This window comes from Canis aureus, chromosome 24 (assembly GCF_053574225.1).
Source record: "Canis aureus isolate CA01 chromosome 24, VMU_Caureus_v.1.0, whole genome shotgun sequence".
Lineage (NCBI taxonomy): Eukaryota > Metazoa > Chordata > Mammalia > Carnivora > Canidae > Canis > Canis aureus.
In genome coordinates, this window is record NC_135634.1 from 15545466 (window position 1) to 15563836 (window position 18371).

General features: G+C 45.9%; 2 protein-coding genes across 6 annotated transcripts in view; one reads left to right on the forward strand and one right to left on the reverse strand.

Annotated features, from left to right (window-relative positions):
• Window positions 1–1172: 1172 nt before the first annotated feature.
• On the reverse strand, window positions 1173–6452 carry LOC144295827 (uncharacterized). 3 transcript variants are annotated; one of them, XR_013362920.1, is made up of 2 exons: window positions 3443–5135; window positions 1173–1453 (listed from the first exon to the last, which is right to left on the reverse strand). XR_013362920.1 is itself a non-coding variant. In XM_077868383.1 (2 exons), exons 1-2 carry the CDS (start codon window positions 6387–6389, stop codon window positions 1327–1329), a joined length of 441 nt encoding a protein of 146 aa, XP_077724509.1. In that variant the 5' UTR covers window positions 6390–6452; the 3' UTR covers window positions 1173–1326. The 3 variants fall into 3 exon arrangements, 1 of the variants encoding a protein (XP_077724509.1); XM_077868383.1 differs by lacking the exon at window positions 3443–5135 and adding an exon at window positions 6076–6452; XR_013362921.1 differs by lacking the exon at window positions 1173–1453 and adding an exon at window positions 6076–6452 and having other exon boundaries at window positions 3259–3700.
• SPATA13 (spermatogenesis associated 13) overlaps window positions 5558–18371 on the forward strand; it is a 143503-nt gene continuing 130689 nt past the window's right edge. For all 3 annotated transcript variants that reach the window (XR_013362919.1, XM_077868378.1, XM_077868380.1), the window contains exon 1: window positions 5558–5718. The gene's annotated coding sequence lies outside the window, so the exon portion shown is untranslated. The remainder of the gene's footprint in view (window positions 5719–18371) is intronic.

Here is an 18371-nt window from a genome sequence, read left to right on the forward strand (position 1 = left end):
CTTTGGGATGGTAGAGAGATCAGCGGTTGCCAGGGTTAGAGGGGAGGGAGAGATGAACAGTGGAGCACAGGAGATTTTTAGAGATCTGACACTATTCTGTGCAATAACTGTGCTGGTGGATATCTGACATCTTGCCTTTGTCAAAAACCATAGAATTATTTAATAGGAAGAGTGAACCCTGCTGTAAATTATGGACTTTAGTTAATAATAATGTATCAGTATAGGCTCATCAATTGTGACAAATGTACCACACAGATGCCATATGTTAATAGGGAGGGAAACCGTTGGGCATGAGAATAAGGAGGTATGTGAACTTTCTAGTTAATTCTTCTGTAAACCAAATCCCGCTCTAAAAAAAACCAGTCTATTAATTTAAAAAAATATATGTATATGTATTTACTGCTTCAAGGAGTTCATAATCTCTTTGGTTAGCCCTAAAATAGAAATGTATCTGAGGTCTTATGGTCTCATGGAATACAAAGTAATAAACCCTCCCTAGGGAGGTCAGGGAAGGCATCAATGAAGTGAACTTGAGAAAGACTGGCCTTTACCAGGCAGGCCTGGGGTTGCCTGTGTGTGTAGTCTTAGCAGCCATTCGTATTACATACTCTCTGTAGGTGTGGCAATTCTAAAGTCTTCACAGAGATTATCTCGCTTAATTCCCCACCATAATGCGGCACATATTACTATTTCCATGTTACAGATGAAGAAACTAAGGTTCAAAAGAGCTTATCCAAGGCCACCCAACTAGGGAGAGGTGAACAGGGTATACTCTGGCAGCTCAGCCTGCCTCCAGAGCCAGTGCCCCATCACCAGCATAGAGATCACATCCTGTAGAGGGTTAGGGGCACCCGGGGTTAGAGAGATAAAGCAAAATTTAATAGATGAGGGTATCAATCATGGCAATTTGATAAAGAAGACAGGACTTCAGGAGTTGGTTGGTTGAGGCAAAGAGAAAGACTATGTAGAAAACCACTTTTGAAAAGTCCCCTCCTCAGTCTAGCCTTTGATGTACACCTTTGAAACCTGGAGTCGCTGTCCAAAGTAATGGCTTCCTGTGGATTCTGGTAAAAAAACAAACAAACAAACAAAAAAAACAAAACAAAAAAACACTGAGGACGTGTTTGTTTGTTTGTTTTTAAGATTTTATTTATTTATTCATGAGAGACACAGAGAGAGGCAGAGACATAGGCAGAGGGAGATGGGCTTCCTGCGGGGAGCCCGATCTGGGACTCGATCCCAGGACCCCAGGATCATGCCCTGAGCCGAAAGCAGACACTCAACCACTGAGCCACCCAGGTGCCCCTGAGGACGTGATTTTATTGCTCATTCTCTTCTCTTCTTTATGGCTGCTTTGCCAATCATATTCCCTCCAGATCCATCAGATTCCTCCAGCATCCTTTTGGGTGAGCATACAGGGTGTGCACTGCAAAGTGCATGCTGGACCTGGTTCCTGGGCAAAGGACAAGGAAAATGCTTTTGTCTTTCTGCTCAGATTAATTGGACACTCCTTACCCTCCCCCAAATAGATACTTAGGTGCCCAAATAATTTGATGAATACCAAGCAGTACTCTTTCATCCTAGGAAGCTTAGATTAGAGAGATGTCTTCTCTGATAAAGTGGAATAAAAGACCACACATCCTTCTTATCCATTCTGATCAATAATGACAGCCACCGTTTATTGAGCATTTTACCATGTGCCAGACAGTAAGCTAGGACTTGACATACATTATCACATAATCTTCACCACAGTATGTCACAGAGAAGAAGAAAGTCACAGAGAGGTTGAACAATTTTCCCAGAGCCATGGGGCTGGAGTGGAAGGGGCTTATGTTCTTTCAGGCTTTACCTTCCTCCTCAGGGGTAACTGTGGCCCAGCCAAGTTGCCTCTTCTCCCCTTCCCACCTTCACAACCAATTAAGAAACAAGACCCTGGAGACTGACAGATGAGGATAAAAATGTCCGTGATACTCCTGATGAAGACAATGAGACACTGTGACTTTGGATCTGTGTGGAAATTTCTTGCTAATATTCTTTGCATGCCCCTCTCGTTCCCCCAGCCAGATGTAGGCCATCAGGTACCTCCATCCAGGTGACAATCTGGCTCTGAGGCAGAGACATCGACCACAGATTGCTTCCTGGAGTAGTCTGGGTTGAGAGGTTCAAGAAGAGTGAAAAGGTTTTAATAAATTATTAATAAATTAGATGGACCAATGGATTTCACCCACCAGTCAGGTAACTCCTTCCGCAGTAGAGGGTGAGGCCCTAAGCCAGAGGGTTACATTTTGGAAGCTCCTCAAAGGAAAAAAGAAAAGTCTAAAACAAGGAGATAGGAGTTTCCTTTCTGTATGAGTCCGGTTGGCTGCCATGACAAAAGATCACCCTGGGTGGCTTAAACAGCAGGATTTATTTTTTACATTTCTGGAGGCTGGGAGGTCTAAGACCAAGTCATCAGATTTGGTGTCTGGTGAGGATCCAGTTCCTGGCTTACAACTGGCTACCTTCTTGCTGTGTCCTCCCAAGGGAGAGGAAGAAGGAGGAGAGAACCAGAGTTCTCTTCTTATTAGGGCACTAATCCCATCAGGGGGCCTCACCCTCATGACTTCATCTAAACCTCATTACCTTCCAAGGTCCTATCTCCTAAAACTATTTAATTGGGGTTCAGGGCTTCAATATATGAGACTATTGGGCAGGGGATAAACATTCTGTCCAGAGCACTTTCCTCCTTTGTTCTCCTGAAAAACCCCTCAAGAGTGGGGACTTTCGGCAGAGGGAGCACTATAATGCTTCCTCAGAAACCCTGGGGGGAAGTCCCATTACAGCCTTCTTTATGGCATTTAAAAGCAGGAGCATGAAATTAAAGCCTGGCTGCATCATTTCCCAGCTGGGTGACCTTAGGCAATTCATTCACCTTCTTAAATTTATTTATTCATAGAGACACAGGCAGAGGGAGAAGCAGGCACCATGCAGGGAGCCCAATGTGGGACTCGATCCCGGGTCTCCATGATCACGCCCTGGGCTGCAGGCGGCGCTAAACCGCTGCGCCACCGGGGCTGCCCACCTTCTCTGAACCTTGTTTCCCCATCTAGAAAACAAGAATAATAATAGTACCTGGGGGGGGGGGGGGGGGAATTGCTGTCTTGAGGCTTTAAAGAGATAATGAATGTAAATGAATCAGCATATTAAGTGTCCAATATATAGTAACAGAAATAGACATTATAATTTTGGAGACATAATTTTTTTAAAGATTTTATTTATTTATTCATGAGAGACACATTGAGAGAGAGAGAGGTAGAGGGAGAAGCAGGCTCCATGCAGGGAGCCTGACGTGGGACTCGATCCGGGGACTCCAGGATCAGGCCCTGGGCTGAAGGCGGCGCTAAACCGCTGAGCCACCCCGGCTGCCCCTGGAGACATAATTAAATAAGAAAAAAATGTGCACCTCACACTTGGTGAGAAATGGTAGTTTCTATCCCTGGACAGCATTCTGCAGAAAGCGTCGGTTGTGTTACGATGAATCTTTGGTTGGTGAAAGCTGTGGATTGGCTACTGTTAGAATTTCAGCTGCTAGTCAGAGTCTGGTAGCAGCAGATCATGGAGAGGAAAAAAAGTTCAAAGAAACCTCCGGAGGTTCTCTTTTGTGAGGAGGGTGGAATGCAGATGTCAGCTTTGTTTGCAGGGCAGTGAGTGATGGCTGGTCCTGTGGGCAGAGAGAAAGGTCACTATGGGAGACTTCGGCCTTTTTACTCAGAAGCCACACCAAGATTCCCCTGGCAGTGATGGAAGCTGAATGAAACTCAGAGATCGCTGGTCCAGATTTCTCATTTAACTGATTAGGAAAATCAGAAGCAGAGAAGTTTGGTGATTTATTCACTTAATGCTTATAGGTAGTGATGGGGCTGAGTGTCAAGTGCTGAATCCCCCCATGTCTTATCAATGAGGTTTCTCTTGAACCATCCTGCCTTGCTCCAACAAGTTAGTATCTTTCATCTCAGGAGCTCAAGATTCTTACTAAAACACTAAAAAATGTATTTCTTTTTAAGGACAGGAACCAATATTAAGCACTTGCATGTGCTAAGACATCAGGATTTTTATACTGGCTAAAGTTTGGTATTTTCCAACCAATCTGAAGAGGATATTGAAAGTCAGGCAAAAGACTTGCCTAGGAACACAGGTATCAGGGACAAATAGACTCTTTAGAGCAGTTTTAGGTTTACAGACAAAAAGGAGAGTTCTCGTATACTCCCCACCCCAAGTTTCTCTTTATTGACATCTTACATCAGTGTGGTACATTTGTTACAGCTGATGAGCCAATATTGATATATTATGATGAACAAGCATACATCAGTTACTTTGTGTGGATTTTGACAAATGTATAATGACATGTGTCCACCATTTGATATCATACAGAATAGTTTTTGGCTATTTAAAAAAGTATACATAAAATTAATTTTGACTCTTCATTGGGTAATTTAGTCCTTTTATGTTCTTTAGTTTAAAAATAGTTGTATGGTTTTTTGATTATAAAAGTAACCCATGTTTAGAGTAGTGTTGTGCATAATAACCATTCAAATGAATCACCCAAAACTGGCATTTTGAAAAAGAATATGTTTGTAAGTTTCATCAGTGGCATGTAAACAATTACAGAGTATTTGGGGCCACATCCTAGCACAGAAGGATTTGCTTTCCTCTGTGGTTTTCATGCGAATTACTGATCACCCTTGGGCCACATCGAAAAGGTGGTAGCGCCTTGAGTGGGTTCACTGACCGGTACCTAAGACTCGCCCCAGTTCCCGGGGAGGAGGGTGGGTTTAAAAATCCTCCCCTAGTATTTCCTTTGCTCAGAAATGCGCACAGCTTGGGTTCCTTCTTCTAAAGTGACCTCCAGGCCCGGGCGAGGTGGGGGAGAGTGAGTGGACTGGTGGTGGTGGGGTGGGGGGGAGTTGCCTGGGCGACGCGGCGGCTCCTCCCACCCTGGGCTAGTGAGACTGGGGTGGTGGTGGGGGAGGGGGAGAGCCCGGCTAAGGGGGTTCGGGCCGGGGGTAGTGGTGTGGGGTGGTCGCTGGGGGTGTAGCTGAGGGCAAGAAGAGAGGGAGTTGGGGGAAGTGTAGCAGGGCCAGGGGCGTGGCTGGGGGGACATCCTGATGGGAGTTGGGGGACGCCGTAGGGGGTTGGAAGTGGCTGGGAGGGTGATGGGGCAGCAGGGCTGTTGGCACCGACGGCCTCTGTGGGGTCGCGGGGCGAGGGGCGTGGCAGGGCCCGGGGCGTGGAGGGAGCGCCCGGTCGGGGGCGTGGCCTGAGCGGACCGCGATCCGGGCCGGGGGCGTGGCCTGGGGATGGCGAGCGCTCCGGAGCGGGGGATAGAGGGAGAGGCGGGCTGGGGGCGTGGCTTGGGCGTGGCCCGAGAGCCGGGCCGGGGGCGTGGCCCGGGCGGGCGGGGGCGTGGCCCGGGCGGGCGGGGGCGTGGCCCGGGCGGGCGGGGGCGTGGCCCGGGCGGGCGGGGGCGTGGCCCGGGGAGCCGGGCGGCCGCGGCGCAGGCGGGATTCGGCGGCGCGCTTTCTCTAGCGGCCGCCCCGCCCGCCGCCAGCCGGGAGGCAGCGCACCGGGGCAGAGGCTCCTGCGAGGGAGCCCGGCGTGCTCCGAGCTCCGCGAGACCGGGAGCGGCCCCGTCTCGTATCCACTGGCTCCGGAGGCTCCGCCGAGTGGGGGCCGCGCGAGGTGAGGCTGCCGCTGGGCGCGCGGCTGTGCGGGGCACGCGCGGGGCTGGGGCCGGCGGCCGGGGCTGTTCGCGGGGCCCCCGGAGGGGAATTAGCCCCGATCGACGGCCAGAAGCCCGAGGACGCCCTGCGCGTCCTCCTGGGCGCTTCTCGGGGCCGCCGGGCTGCCCACCTGTTGGTGCCCTGCGGTGCTGGCTTGGCGGCCCCCTCCCCTCCCCGCCCCTTCCCTCCCGGTCCCGGTCCCCGTCCCCGTCCCGGGCTCGGCCAGCGCCGTGGCCCCGGGGAGCGCGTGCGGGCGGTGCTCCTGGAGCAGGCCGTCTGCCCCACGACCCGTGCGGGGATCACCCTGAAACTTTACCCCGCGCTCCCGACCCGCCGGGCCTGGCCTTCGAGGTCGCGCGGGGCGCCCGGGGCGGCCTCCGTTCCCGCCCGTCCCGGCTCGGCGCCCTCGGGAGGCGCGCCCGGAGCCGCCGCAGCTGCGGCCCTACGGGGCAGGCGGTCGCAGGACTTAGTTTTGGAAGCAAGTTTCTCCGCGGGTCCCCGCTGGGTCTCGTTTCGCGAGGCAGCCGGGAGGACCCGGTGTCGGTCGCCTCTGACTCGGCGGGCACGGCCGGAGGCGGTTTGGTTCCAGCTGCGGTTGACGTGTGCGGGAATTTGCATACTAATTTGCATACCGGGAAGGTAGCAGCCGGCCCCGCTGCCCGCGTCAGGGGGAACTCAGGTGACCTGTGCCGCCGGCCACCCGTCTGTGCGAAGTCGCCGCGCCTGAGCAAATTTCCCCTCCCTGCAAGTGCGAGAAAAGCGAGGCAAACCAAGCAAGCACGGCTCTCTGGGTGAACTGCTTCCCAGCTTTGGATGATAATGCTAATAATAGAACAATTAGAATTTAGTTAGCACTTACTACCAAGGCTATCCAAGACCCACCCCAACCCCTCCCCCCCCCCCCCCACCAAGGTTTTCTCTGCAGCTCATCTCATTTTCTGTGTTACGCGGTGTTTTCTTCCCCATAACCCCCCTCAGATCTCCAGGTCTTCCCTTTCCCTTGACAAGGGCCACAGAAGTCTCACTCCGTTTTATTTTTCCACCTTTCATAACAAATGCACCTTTTCTCTTCACGTCCCCCAACTTGCAGACCTCCTCACTCCATTGTTCTGTGGCTGCCTGCTAATGAGGCGCTCCTTCTTATGCTGCCAAACCTCCTTCTCTGCCCCCACATCCTTTACAGTTTTATGTGACTATTTCTTATCCCATATTGTCGTTTTCATCTACCTCCTTCGGCCCCCAGATTTGCCATCTTCCTTTCACCCAGTTTGATTATCTACTTTTTTGTGCTCCAGGTGTGCGGGCATCTTCCTTCTCTCCCCTGTTTCTCCCACGTGGTGCTTTCTTGCCTTTTACCTACTTCTCCTTGACAGGTGCTTCCCCAGCACAGCCTGCTGCTGCCTTCACAGCACACCTTGTTCCTTTGGTTGTGACTTTTCCCTGCCACAACCATCCCTAGGTTCCTTTTCTTCTTTTTCTATCAGTCCTCAGTTACCTTGCAGACATGTTTCAATTTCAAACTGTCTGGAAGGGTCAAGAGGTGGAGGCAGGGAGCCGCTGCATTTCCCCGGGACTGCCCTGGGTTTCACGACCTTCTCATCTGCTCTAGGATCATATACATAGTTCTTGAATTATGTTGCTGTGGATATCAGTATGAAAGTATTTATTTTATTTTATTTTTTTTTTAAGATTTTATTTATTTATTCATGATAGTCACAGAGAGAGAGAGAGAGAGGCAGAGACACAGGCAGAGGGAGAAGCAGGCTCTATGCAGGGAGCCCGACGCGGGATTCGATCCTGGGTCTCCAGGATCGCGCCCTGGGCCAAAGGCAGGTGCTAAACCGCTGCGCCACCCAGGGATCCCAGTATGAAAGTATTTAATCAAACACTTAGTCTGGGCCAGGCACTGTTCTGAGAGATTTACATGCAATAATACCTCATTAATCCTACTCACATACCTGAAATGTAGATACTCCTACTCTTCCCATTTTACAGATGGGACAAGAGAGGCTGAGAGAAGTAACAGGCCCATTTTCTCATGGCTCTGTAGTGGTGGAACCCTTATGACTGCTGAGCTTCTGTGCTGTAGGAACTTCTGGACTCAGATGTAGGCTGGGATTTGGCTTTGGAAATGAGGTCATTAATTGCCCATTTTATTTAGTCTGCAGTTTATACCAGTTGAGGGCTTAATAGCTATACCTGTAGAACAGGGTATGGGGAAAGCCTAATGTCCTTCAGGAAGACTGGGGACACTGCCCTGGCCGACTGTCAATTCAAGCTCACTTCCAACCTGCTTCCTGAAGGGAATACACTGGTCCCCTTAGCTGTGGGAAAGCTGGAAGAAAGACCGTTGCCAACAGTCTCCCGTGCATTGAGAGTTGAGATTCACTTTAGCTAGCTGGCCAAACCTCTCTGGTCCCCCCCTGACAGCCCTGGGATTTTAGGAGTCTTGTTTTATTTCTGTTTCATTATATAACCCTAAAGCCTTGTTCAAATATTTCCTTGTTGGTCTTCACCTTCTGAAAGTTTGAGTCAAATATTCCCCCCTTTGCAGATACTGAAACAAAGTGTACGTAAAGTTTTATACTTTGATAACTGGAAGGGATCTTACACTCCATAGGTGAGCAAACTGTGACCCAAAGAAGTAAAATGATACATCCAAGGGAAAACAGCAGTCTCCTCTCCAAAGGACAGGAGAACTGGCCTTAGATCCCAGATCTGTTGATCTCTGGTCCAGCCAGGGCTCTTCATGCCTCACCCTGCAGCTTGGTGGGTTGACCTCTCTGCTTGCTGCTGAAAACAATGAACCTTCTTTCCTCTTCCCTTCCTGAACTAAGAGGCTTTGGAAGGATTCATTTAAAACCGAAATCGTCCGTGGTTTTCTTGGTGGTTTATTTATTTATTTTTATGTCTAAAAGCCAAACAGTTAAAAATGTTTGCTTTTGAGATACGTAATGGCATAAATGGGATCATAAAATCTCGGAAGTATAAATTCAGAGGTTTTAGGAAGAAGTAATTTTGTTATTTCCAAAACATTAGGAAGGAACACCAAACGTACATTGCTTTCTAGAGGCAAATCATATAATACATGGCAATTTGAAGATCAGTAGCTGTAATGTTTAATTGTATTTTCCATTTGCAGAAGAAATGCATTAGGTACAAAGTGGTCACATGATTTCCTTCATCTTTGCATCTGAAATGAAACAGAAGTGAAGGGGGAGAGCGTGTCAGGTTAGTTTTTGTTTCTGTGTTGGCTCTGCCATGCTCTCCACCTTTTCTTGTTGTGGGACTTCCACCCATGCCTTCCTAGTTCCCAGCTCCTGCCTGTCTATTTAATCCCTTCCCCCAGGAACCCTCAGGGAACCTGGAGGGTATTATTTATCCATGATGCTCAACTCATTTTGTATCAGTCTTTCTTGACTGAATTAAACCCTGATGCCTTGAGGTATATGTTGTCTGTAATTAATTTCTCTTGGATGCTTCTAGAAAGAGAAGTGTGGTTAAGTTCTTAGGTTCCATCCTTGGTAGAATTGAGGGAACAGTCACTCAAATAGTTACCTGTGTTCTGTGCTGTTGGGGAAGGGAGGCAGCCTGCAGCAAAGTGGGAAACTGGGACTATTACTTATCGTGTAGGGCAGGTGCACGGGGAGGGCAAGAGTTTAGATGAGGATCATTGTAATGGAAGAGCAAATTAGGTTTTCCTGGTCTCCTTTCACAGTTGAAAAAATGGAGGTGAGGGACATTGCTGTGGCCAAATCCCCAGAGTAAGTGACAAGAATGATATTGGAGTGCAGGGCTGCCTGGCGCAGGAGATCTGGATGTATGCTTCCATGTGTCTCTCTCTTCTGTGGCTTGTAACTCCCTCACACAGTGCTTTTTCACAGAGGCTTTTCTGAACTAGATGGTTCCTGCCTGCTGAGCTGCCAATGCAGCACGAGGGGAGGGGCCAGGGCTGATGGAAGTTCCAGGTCCCATCCCTGCCTGTCTCACTGGGGGTGCACATGGCACGTTCTCACTGCCTGAGAGGGCACCAGGGAGCTGTGGCAATGCCGGGAATGGAAAGAAAATGTTAGATGTTTCTAATTGATGGCACTGATTTGTGGATACAGGTAAAGCCCCATCCTGTGGTCCTAATGTGCAAATGTCCTGGTCGTAGACCTGTTACCTCATCTTACCCAGGACCTTAAAGGACCTGATTTCTTGGTCGGATATAACCTCTGCCCATTTCCCTGCAGTAGGACCACTCTGTGTCATTGTGGAAGAACTGAGAACTCAAACATTGTAATTTCAGGGACCATGTGCTGGACTCAGAATATCTTCAAGCACTCTTGCCTGCCAGATCTGGACTGGCACCCTCCCCTGCCTCCCATCCTCACTCCCTGGATTCAGCCAGATTGGGGGAGCTCAGAGAGGATTCTGTTTGGCTAATTTGGAAGAAAGGGGCAGCTAGTCTGCCCCCCAGCCTCCATTAATACCACGACAAAGTTTGTTCTGTCGCAAGCTGACCTTGGAGAAAAATAGAACACAGGTCTGAAATGACCAGACTGGAAAGTGTTGGTGGAGGGAGGCAGCCTGCAGGAAAGTGGGAAACTGGGACTAATGCTTATCATGTAGAGCAGGTGCAAGGGGAGGGCAAGCCCATGATTTTATTGTCTTACAACAGAGGGGCAGGAGGCCAGGAATGAGATGCGTTCCTAGTACTGGAACTTTGATCACAGTCTTTTGTAGAGTTATCATTCTATGTAATCTAAACAGTGAGGAGTCTTGTACTTGAGTGTTAAAGTTACAATTCAGTCACATCAAACACATTTCTGAGGTCAGGCCTTAGTACTTAACCACCATGTGTGATACAGAGAGAGATGAATGAGTCCCGAGTCCTAAAACAACTTACACATGTACTTTGAAACACATTCAGTTGATACATGGGGGCCATCTATGGCTACGAGAAAACCAGCTTTACTTCAGAAATTTGCTTCATTTCCACCCTTCCTGATAGGATGGCATGCTCACATGTGCACAGTTTTTGTGTCCCTTTTATGTGCCAGGTCTTGGGTTGGATGCTGAAGATGGAAAGTTGTCAGAAACAGCCACTGTCCTCAAGGAGGCTCACATTCCTGTCCAGTGGGAGAGGTAGATGTGTGAAAGGAAAGTCTTGAAACTTGTACCTTGTAGTGATCAGTTTATGGGGAGGAAGCACACAAGAGGTCCAGGAAGGCTTCCTGGAGGAGGAATTAACTGCAGCCTGGGCTGAAGGGGATGAGCAGGTTGGGGAAGTAGCTGATGGAGGGAGGCGTAAGACAGATTCAGGCAGATTGAATAAGCAGAGGTGGGTAGACAGACTTCCACTTGGTGACCTTAGGGACTCTGAAACACTTCTACATGGCTATAGCTCCTCGCTCATCATTTATGACTGTTAACGGTGTGTCTACAGCAGTAGTAGTGCCTCAGTATCACTTGGGGATTTGTTAGAAGAGCAAATTCTAGGGCTTTCCTCAGACCTGTTGAGAGTTTCAGAAGACCAAAGTTTGAGAACCATTGTTCTAGAACATGTGCTTTCCAGAGGTCCTAAACAGTTCATCTTCATGGCTACATGATAATCTTTTCAGAAAGTGGAAACTCTGTTCCTCCCTGGTTGTATTGGGTAGGATTTTCCTGGAGTCCACAGCCATCCTCATTTCCTGCATTTCTTTGCCTAGTGTATGTACATACTCACAGTTCCTTCTACCCACCCTATTTCTTTCATTGCACACAAGTGATTTGTATAATTTCTATAACACCTCTGCCTGACGTGATTTCTTAGTGTTGACAGTAGTCAAACTGAGTTCAGATCGTGACTTTGCTGTGTGATCTTGGGAAAGCGTTAACCTGTCTGTCCCTCAATCGCTTCATGTGAAAAATGTATGTAGTAAAAGTACCCAGCCCTTAGGTAAGCATTTCAAACTTTGCTGCATATTGGAATTACCCAGGGGTTTTTAAAAAAGCTAATGCCTACTGCCACCCGAAATATTGTCATTGATTTTGGGTGTGACCAAGGCATTGGAATTTTTAGCAGCTTCCCATGAGCAATGAAATCTGGGATTCACTGTGATCGGCTGTTGTGAGGATGAAATGAGTCTGTTCTTGCTCAGCAGAGGGCCTGGTGGAGGCTCTGATGGTTTTATGGCAACAGGAGGAGAAAGTGAGCCATTTCAATAGTTTGATTAATACTTATTGCTTGTCAAATGCTTGTTGGTTTGGAGGTCTCCTGGTGGTCCCCTCTTTTGTTCTGGGAGGTGAGAGGTGACATAGCCCAAGGCAGTGGATCTCCATGTCTAATTCTCTAAGCTCTCTCTTTGCAAGAATACAAGGATCATGCTGTAAACAGAGCATGTCCCCTCCCACAGCCTGCCCAGCATTGGGCACCATTTCCTACATCTATATGGAAGAACTTGGGTTTTTGGAGTATAACCAGATTCTAAAGTCATGAGGTAGCAATGCTTTACAATATGGATGGGAACTACATAATAGTTGGGTACCACTACTGCCTACATTTTTCAGGTAAGGCAACTGAAACGTAGAGAGGTTAATGCTTTCCCAAGGTCACTCAGTTAGTAAGCAGCAGAGTTGGGACCTGAATCCAGTTTATTTTGTACCTGCTCTAATCTTTTTTTAAAAATATTTTATTTATTTATTCATGAGAGACACACAGAGAGAGGCAGAGACACAGGCAGAGGGAGAAGCAGGCTCCCTGTGGGGGGCCTGATGCGGGACTCTATCCCAGGATTGTGGGATCAGGCCCTGAGCTGAAGGCAGGCGGCTCAACTGCTGAGCCATTCAGCCCTCCTGTACCTGCTCTAATCTATCATTTGTACCTAAATGCCAGTTTTCAATCCTGGAATAAATCTTTAGACTTGGTCTCTCTTTGGCATGGATCTGTTTTCTAGGATCTAGATGTCACTCTGTCATAAATTATGTATTTCTAACCATTACTTGAAAGGTTGTATATAATCTTTTTGCCTGCCCTATCTTGTCACACACGTTAAGTTCACCTTCATTCATTGTTTTATTAATTTGACAACTATTGATGAACCTCTGCTTTGCACCAAACAACCAAGTTAGTAAGTTTATTCCTTCTTTTCCTCCTCTGGACGAACATGTCTCTCTCTTATCAGCATGTGTAAGTACTTTGGTTTTGATTTATGACTGTGGCCTTTTCTATACCTGTCTTTTTGGTGACATAATTCCTCCACTCTTAATAATGGAACATATGAAGGACATTTTTCCTGTTGACTTCATGGGCCTTCCTTGAACCCTGCTGAGATTAATTAAGCCAAGCCCCATGCAACAATTATTCTAATATATCCTGCAAGTTATTAAAATGTAGGTTGCCCAGGACCAGGAGGTTCAAGTAAGTGATCTACAGTTAGTACCCTCAGAATGAAATCTGTGATGCAGTTGAGGTTTTTTGGGTTTGTAATATCTTTTAGTCTAGAATCAGTCCTAGTAGTGTGGCCAAACTAAATAAAGAAATGAGAAATAGGTGAATTTATATCTCAAGTATTTGATCTCTTTCTGTGAAAAAGTTAGATTATGTGTTTGGTTTTGTTTTCTGTGTAGGACATGCAAGTAATTGGTGTTTACAGTTAGGTTGGCCCTGGGACATTTGAGTGTGTGCTGCAAATAGAAATAATTGATTCACTATATTTGTTCTGCTGCCCGATTACCAAGTGAAAATCTACCACTGGGGAAACTTTTGTATAGCCAGCACACAAGTGGCTCAGTATTATGGTAAAGACTAGCCTCCATTGTGTGGTCTTAGCATTATCACTCCAGTTACTCAGGATCTGAATAGGCTTTAGAAATACAGGCCTTCAAAGGACTTGCCCTTGCTTAAATGTTCCATGGGTCCTTCTGAAATAACATCCCCCACACCCTCACTGAAAACAGTAAAGAAGGCGGAGATATATTAGTATCTACAGCTTTAGTTATATTCAGAAGGATTATATATTTAAGATGAGAACAATTCGAAATACATTTAGATTTTTAATGTTTGAGGTTAACACTTCAAAATACACTGGGAAAAATAAGTAAAATATTCTTTAAAATGGTATGTTTTAAAATCTGCTAGACCTGTTTTCTCTACCTCTGACTTTTCTGAAACAAATCTAAACTCCCCAGTGATTGCTTGGCTCCTCTTACCGAAGAGCTACTCGTTTTACCAAATTCAGTTCAGCTCTAGCATTAGAGCGTCTGTCTCTGTGTCCTTAGGCCACTTTTCCAGAACTATTATGTCCTATACTTCCTAGAAAAGGATGGGGTACTTGATGTGTCGGCTGCGGTTTCTGGCCATGATCGATGGTGTATGTGTGTGGTGTTGTGTGCAAAGGCGGGTGTATATGACAGAGCGAAAATGATGTGCTCTGTTGTAATGAAAAGTCATGGTAAGGTGTGGGTAAGAAGAGTGATTTATAAACTTGCAGCTTGTGGAATCAGGCTGCCTGGGGGATATTCATATTTTCAACTGCTGCCCTTAGCGACCGGTATTGGAATAAACAGCTCTGTTCAGTGTTGAGCTGTCTGGAGGCAGATACTTGTCTCCAGACTCAGCTTTTGAAATGCCGTGCACCTGGCAGGAAAGTCTTGTGCTTCTGCAAGTCAGGATGGCTCACGGATAATGATGATGCTCTGCTCCTTGAGACATAGGGAACGTTCATTCATAAATATAGACGCAGTTTGGGCCAGAGTGAGGCCCTGGTACAATGTCGAGTCTCAGTGGTAACTCTGCCAGAGTTTACACTAGTCTCCCCTTTTCTCATTAGGTTTCACTCTTGGATAGGAGGAGAGTGATGAAGGTTAATTTCCTCTAGGCTTTTCTTTCTGGGCTAGGATCTTCTTCCAGGGCAGTGGGGCTCAGGACAAGTGAGAGGGTATGTATGCTTGCTTCTGCCTGTTAGTGGTTCTGCTGGAAGATCATCTGTGCCTCTTGTAACTCCACTCAAAATTAGGAAAAATACCCAGGGCTCAGAGAGTGCTGTCTAACACAGAAGAAACTCAGAGGAGGAAGCAAGAACTCTTTCTGTTTTTCCTAATCTTTATTTCTAATCTGACCCCTCATCGGAGGTACTCACCCTAAAAGGGTGCTGACCCAGAAGCCTTTAAGTGGTACACAGAAGCAGGAATGATCTGGCAAACAAGGTCAGTGCTTACAGGTGGATAGGTCAAAGCATATAAAATTACTGCCACTGTCTAAATATGTCTGATTTGGTAGCATAGTTAACTTACATTTTGATTCTCTCACATCTGAAGGAAGTTTATCACTTTGACTTCCTGGGAGCTGTTTTCAAACCTGCTGAGATTAATTAAATCAAACCCCATGTGACAATTATTCTAAAGCAAAGTGGTTTATTAAATTTTGGTGCATGCTGGACTATTGAATTGGAATTGCTCAAGTGGATGATTACATTTTTGTTGATTTCATGCTATAGGAGTTTAATACCCTTTTTTTTTTTTTCATTTTTATGGGCAGATACTACCAATCTCTTAGTCCCCCCCCCCCCCCCCCCCCCCCCCCCCGCTGGGATGAAGAATCTCTAAAGGAAGAAGGAAATGGCCTGTTGTCAGCAGGATGGTACTGTTTTCTAGGCTTTCCTGAAAAGTGATCTCTGTAGAGGCCAGGTTTCACTCTACACAGTACAGGTTGGGGATTTTTAAGAACAGTTTGTATCACTTGGAACACTTTTCTTCTGAGATGAAGATAGTGGGTATCTGTGTAGATCAGTCTGGGATAAAGAAGGTTGTAAAAGGAGACCTGGTTCAGCAGGAGGGTTCCCAGTCCCTTGTCATATTGAGCTGGGACAGCCCCACCTGTGTATGTCCAGGTCACAACGGGGAAGACCTGGTAAGCACTTTAGTCATTAGTGAGAGAAGATTTTAAAAACCCAAAAAACTCTTGAAAGCTTTGGTTTTATTACTGTTTCCCCCAAACAGAAGAATGTTCTTTTATGTGATTGTTTAAAGACGACTGGATCACTCAGTAACCAGTTATGACACATGCCTGGTTACAAATCTCTCTGCCTCGGATAAACTCGTCACTGCAGGACTCAGAAAGAATTAGCTTGGAACACACTTGTTGTGAATTTTTAGTTGGAAAGATATATCCCCATTGGGAGAATCGTATAGCTCTCTCCTCAGACAAGTGAGAAATTCAGATTTGTGGCAGGACCACCCATTCACTAGCTGCTCAGTAGCAGATCTGCATGGTTTCAGATTCCCAAGGAAGCAACTCTTGTGCCACCTAAGTGCAAAGGTATTTGGGAAGCATTGCCCATTGGCTGCCTTATGTAATCAGTGCTACCATTTGGCATGAAGGGAAGGGAGATGGTGAAGTAGTGATCCTCATCTCAGAACCAGTTATAGGGCAGATCTGATGGCATCTGCTGCTTCCATGTGGAGGACAGAGCAAGGAGAATTGGTGTTGGGAAGGCTGTCTCTCACTGATGTGTCTCATGTATGATGTTATGCCTATAATGTGTCTTGCTTTTCCCACAGTCTGATGCAGATAACTGGAAATGTTTCAAGATTTCAAAGGAGGTGGTATAGAGAAAGCTGATAACTACCACAGACAGGTGATAGTTATCTGTTTGCTGGTTCATGACTGGGTAATCTGTGCTGGAATTCATACAGACTTCTGGTATTGGTCCTAGGCTCTCTTATTGAACCTGTCTACTTACATTGTGGGGATATGCAGCAAAAAGGCATACCCAAATCCCGGTGATGGTTTATGTGGAAGACAGTTGTACATAGATTGTTTTCATTAACTAGAGTAAGGTTGGTAAAAGTGAACATCTGACAACAGAAGAGGCAGGAGTTTGCTGAGGGAAGGGAGTGGGGATTTGAGAGTTAAGACAAAATATAATTGTATTTGTGAAGAGTTTTAAATTCTTGTTTATTAATTTTTTAATTGAACTCATTTTGAGATAATTATAGATATACATGCATGATTAGTACAATGATATTTACATGATATAGTACAGCATCACAACTAGGATATTGACATTAATATAGTCAAGATACATGGGGCAACCCGGGTGGCTCAGCGGGTTAGCGTCGTCTTCGGCCCAAGGCGTGATCCTGGAGACCCAGGATCGAGTCCCACTCCCTGCATGGAGCCTGCTTCTACCTCTGCCTGTGTCTCTGCCTCTCTCTCTCCCTCTCTCTCTTTGTTCTCATGATTAAATAAATCTTTAAAAATATATATGTATAGTCAACATACAGACATTTCCAGTCACCATGAGGATCCCTCTTATTGTCCTTTTATGGCAACACTCACTTCCCTTTTGTCCCTACTTCTTCCTTTCCCTCTAACAACCAGTAATTTCTTCTCCATACAATTTTGTTATTTAAAAAATATTATAAAATTGGAACATAATATGTTTGGGATTGCTTTTCTCACTCAGCATTATTATCTGAAGATACTAGTCCTTGAGACATCTGGTTTGCATACATGTTCTCTAACTAGTTTATCCTTTTAGCTCTTAACCAGGCCCTTTGCAGAAGTATTTAATTTTGATGAGCTCCAATTTATTGATTTATTTCCCCTTTTATGGATCATGTTTTTCATGTCAAGTCTAAGAATAGGAACTCTTTGAAGATTTTTTTTTTTTTTTAGTTTTATAGTTTTACATTTTAAATTTAAATTTATGATCCTTTTGGATTTTTGTATAAGGTATGAGACTCAGGTCATGATTTTGGTGGTTTTGTGTGTTTGTGTCTTGTCTTTTCTTTTTTCTGCCTGTGGATGTCTAGTAGCTCCAGCATTTTTTTGTTGACAAGGCTATCCCTCTTCTATTCAGTTGCTTTGTACTTTTATAAAAAATCATTGGGCGTATTTGTGTAGGTCTTTTTCTGAGTTCTCTTTTCTGTCCTGTTGAGCTATGTGTCTGTACCTCAGCCAGTATCACAGTCTTAATTCCTGTAGTTACAAGTCTTGAAATTAGATGGACTGATTCCTCTCATTTTATTTTTCTTCTTCAAAATTGTTTCAGCAATCCTAGTTTCTTTCTCTTTTTAAATTTTTTTTTTAAATTTATTTACTTATGATAGTCACAGAGAGAGAGAGAGAGAGAGGCAGAGACACAGGCAGAGGGAGAAGCAGGCTCCATGCACCGGGAGCCCGATGTGGGATTCGATCCCGGGTCTCCAGGATCGCACCCTGGGCCAAACGCAGGCGCCAAACCACTGCACCACCCAGAGATCCCATCTTTCTCTTTTTATATGAATTTTAGAATAATCTCATATCTACAAAACTTGCTGGAATTTTGGTGAGAATTAGTATCTTTAGTATTGAGTCTTTCAATCAATAAACACAGTGTATCTTTCCATTAACTTCATCATCATTGTGTAGTCTTCAGCATATAATCCCTGTTAATGATTTAGATTTGTACCTAAGTATTTTGATTTTTGAGTGATTATAAATAATATTGTATTTTTTTATTGAAATAAAATTAGTATATAATATTACATGAGTTTCAAGTATGCAACATTATAGTTTGACATCTGTGTGCACTGTGAAGTGATCACTGCTAAAAGTCTCGTTACCATCTGTCACCGTACAATTGACCTCCCTCACCCATT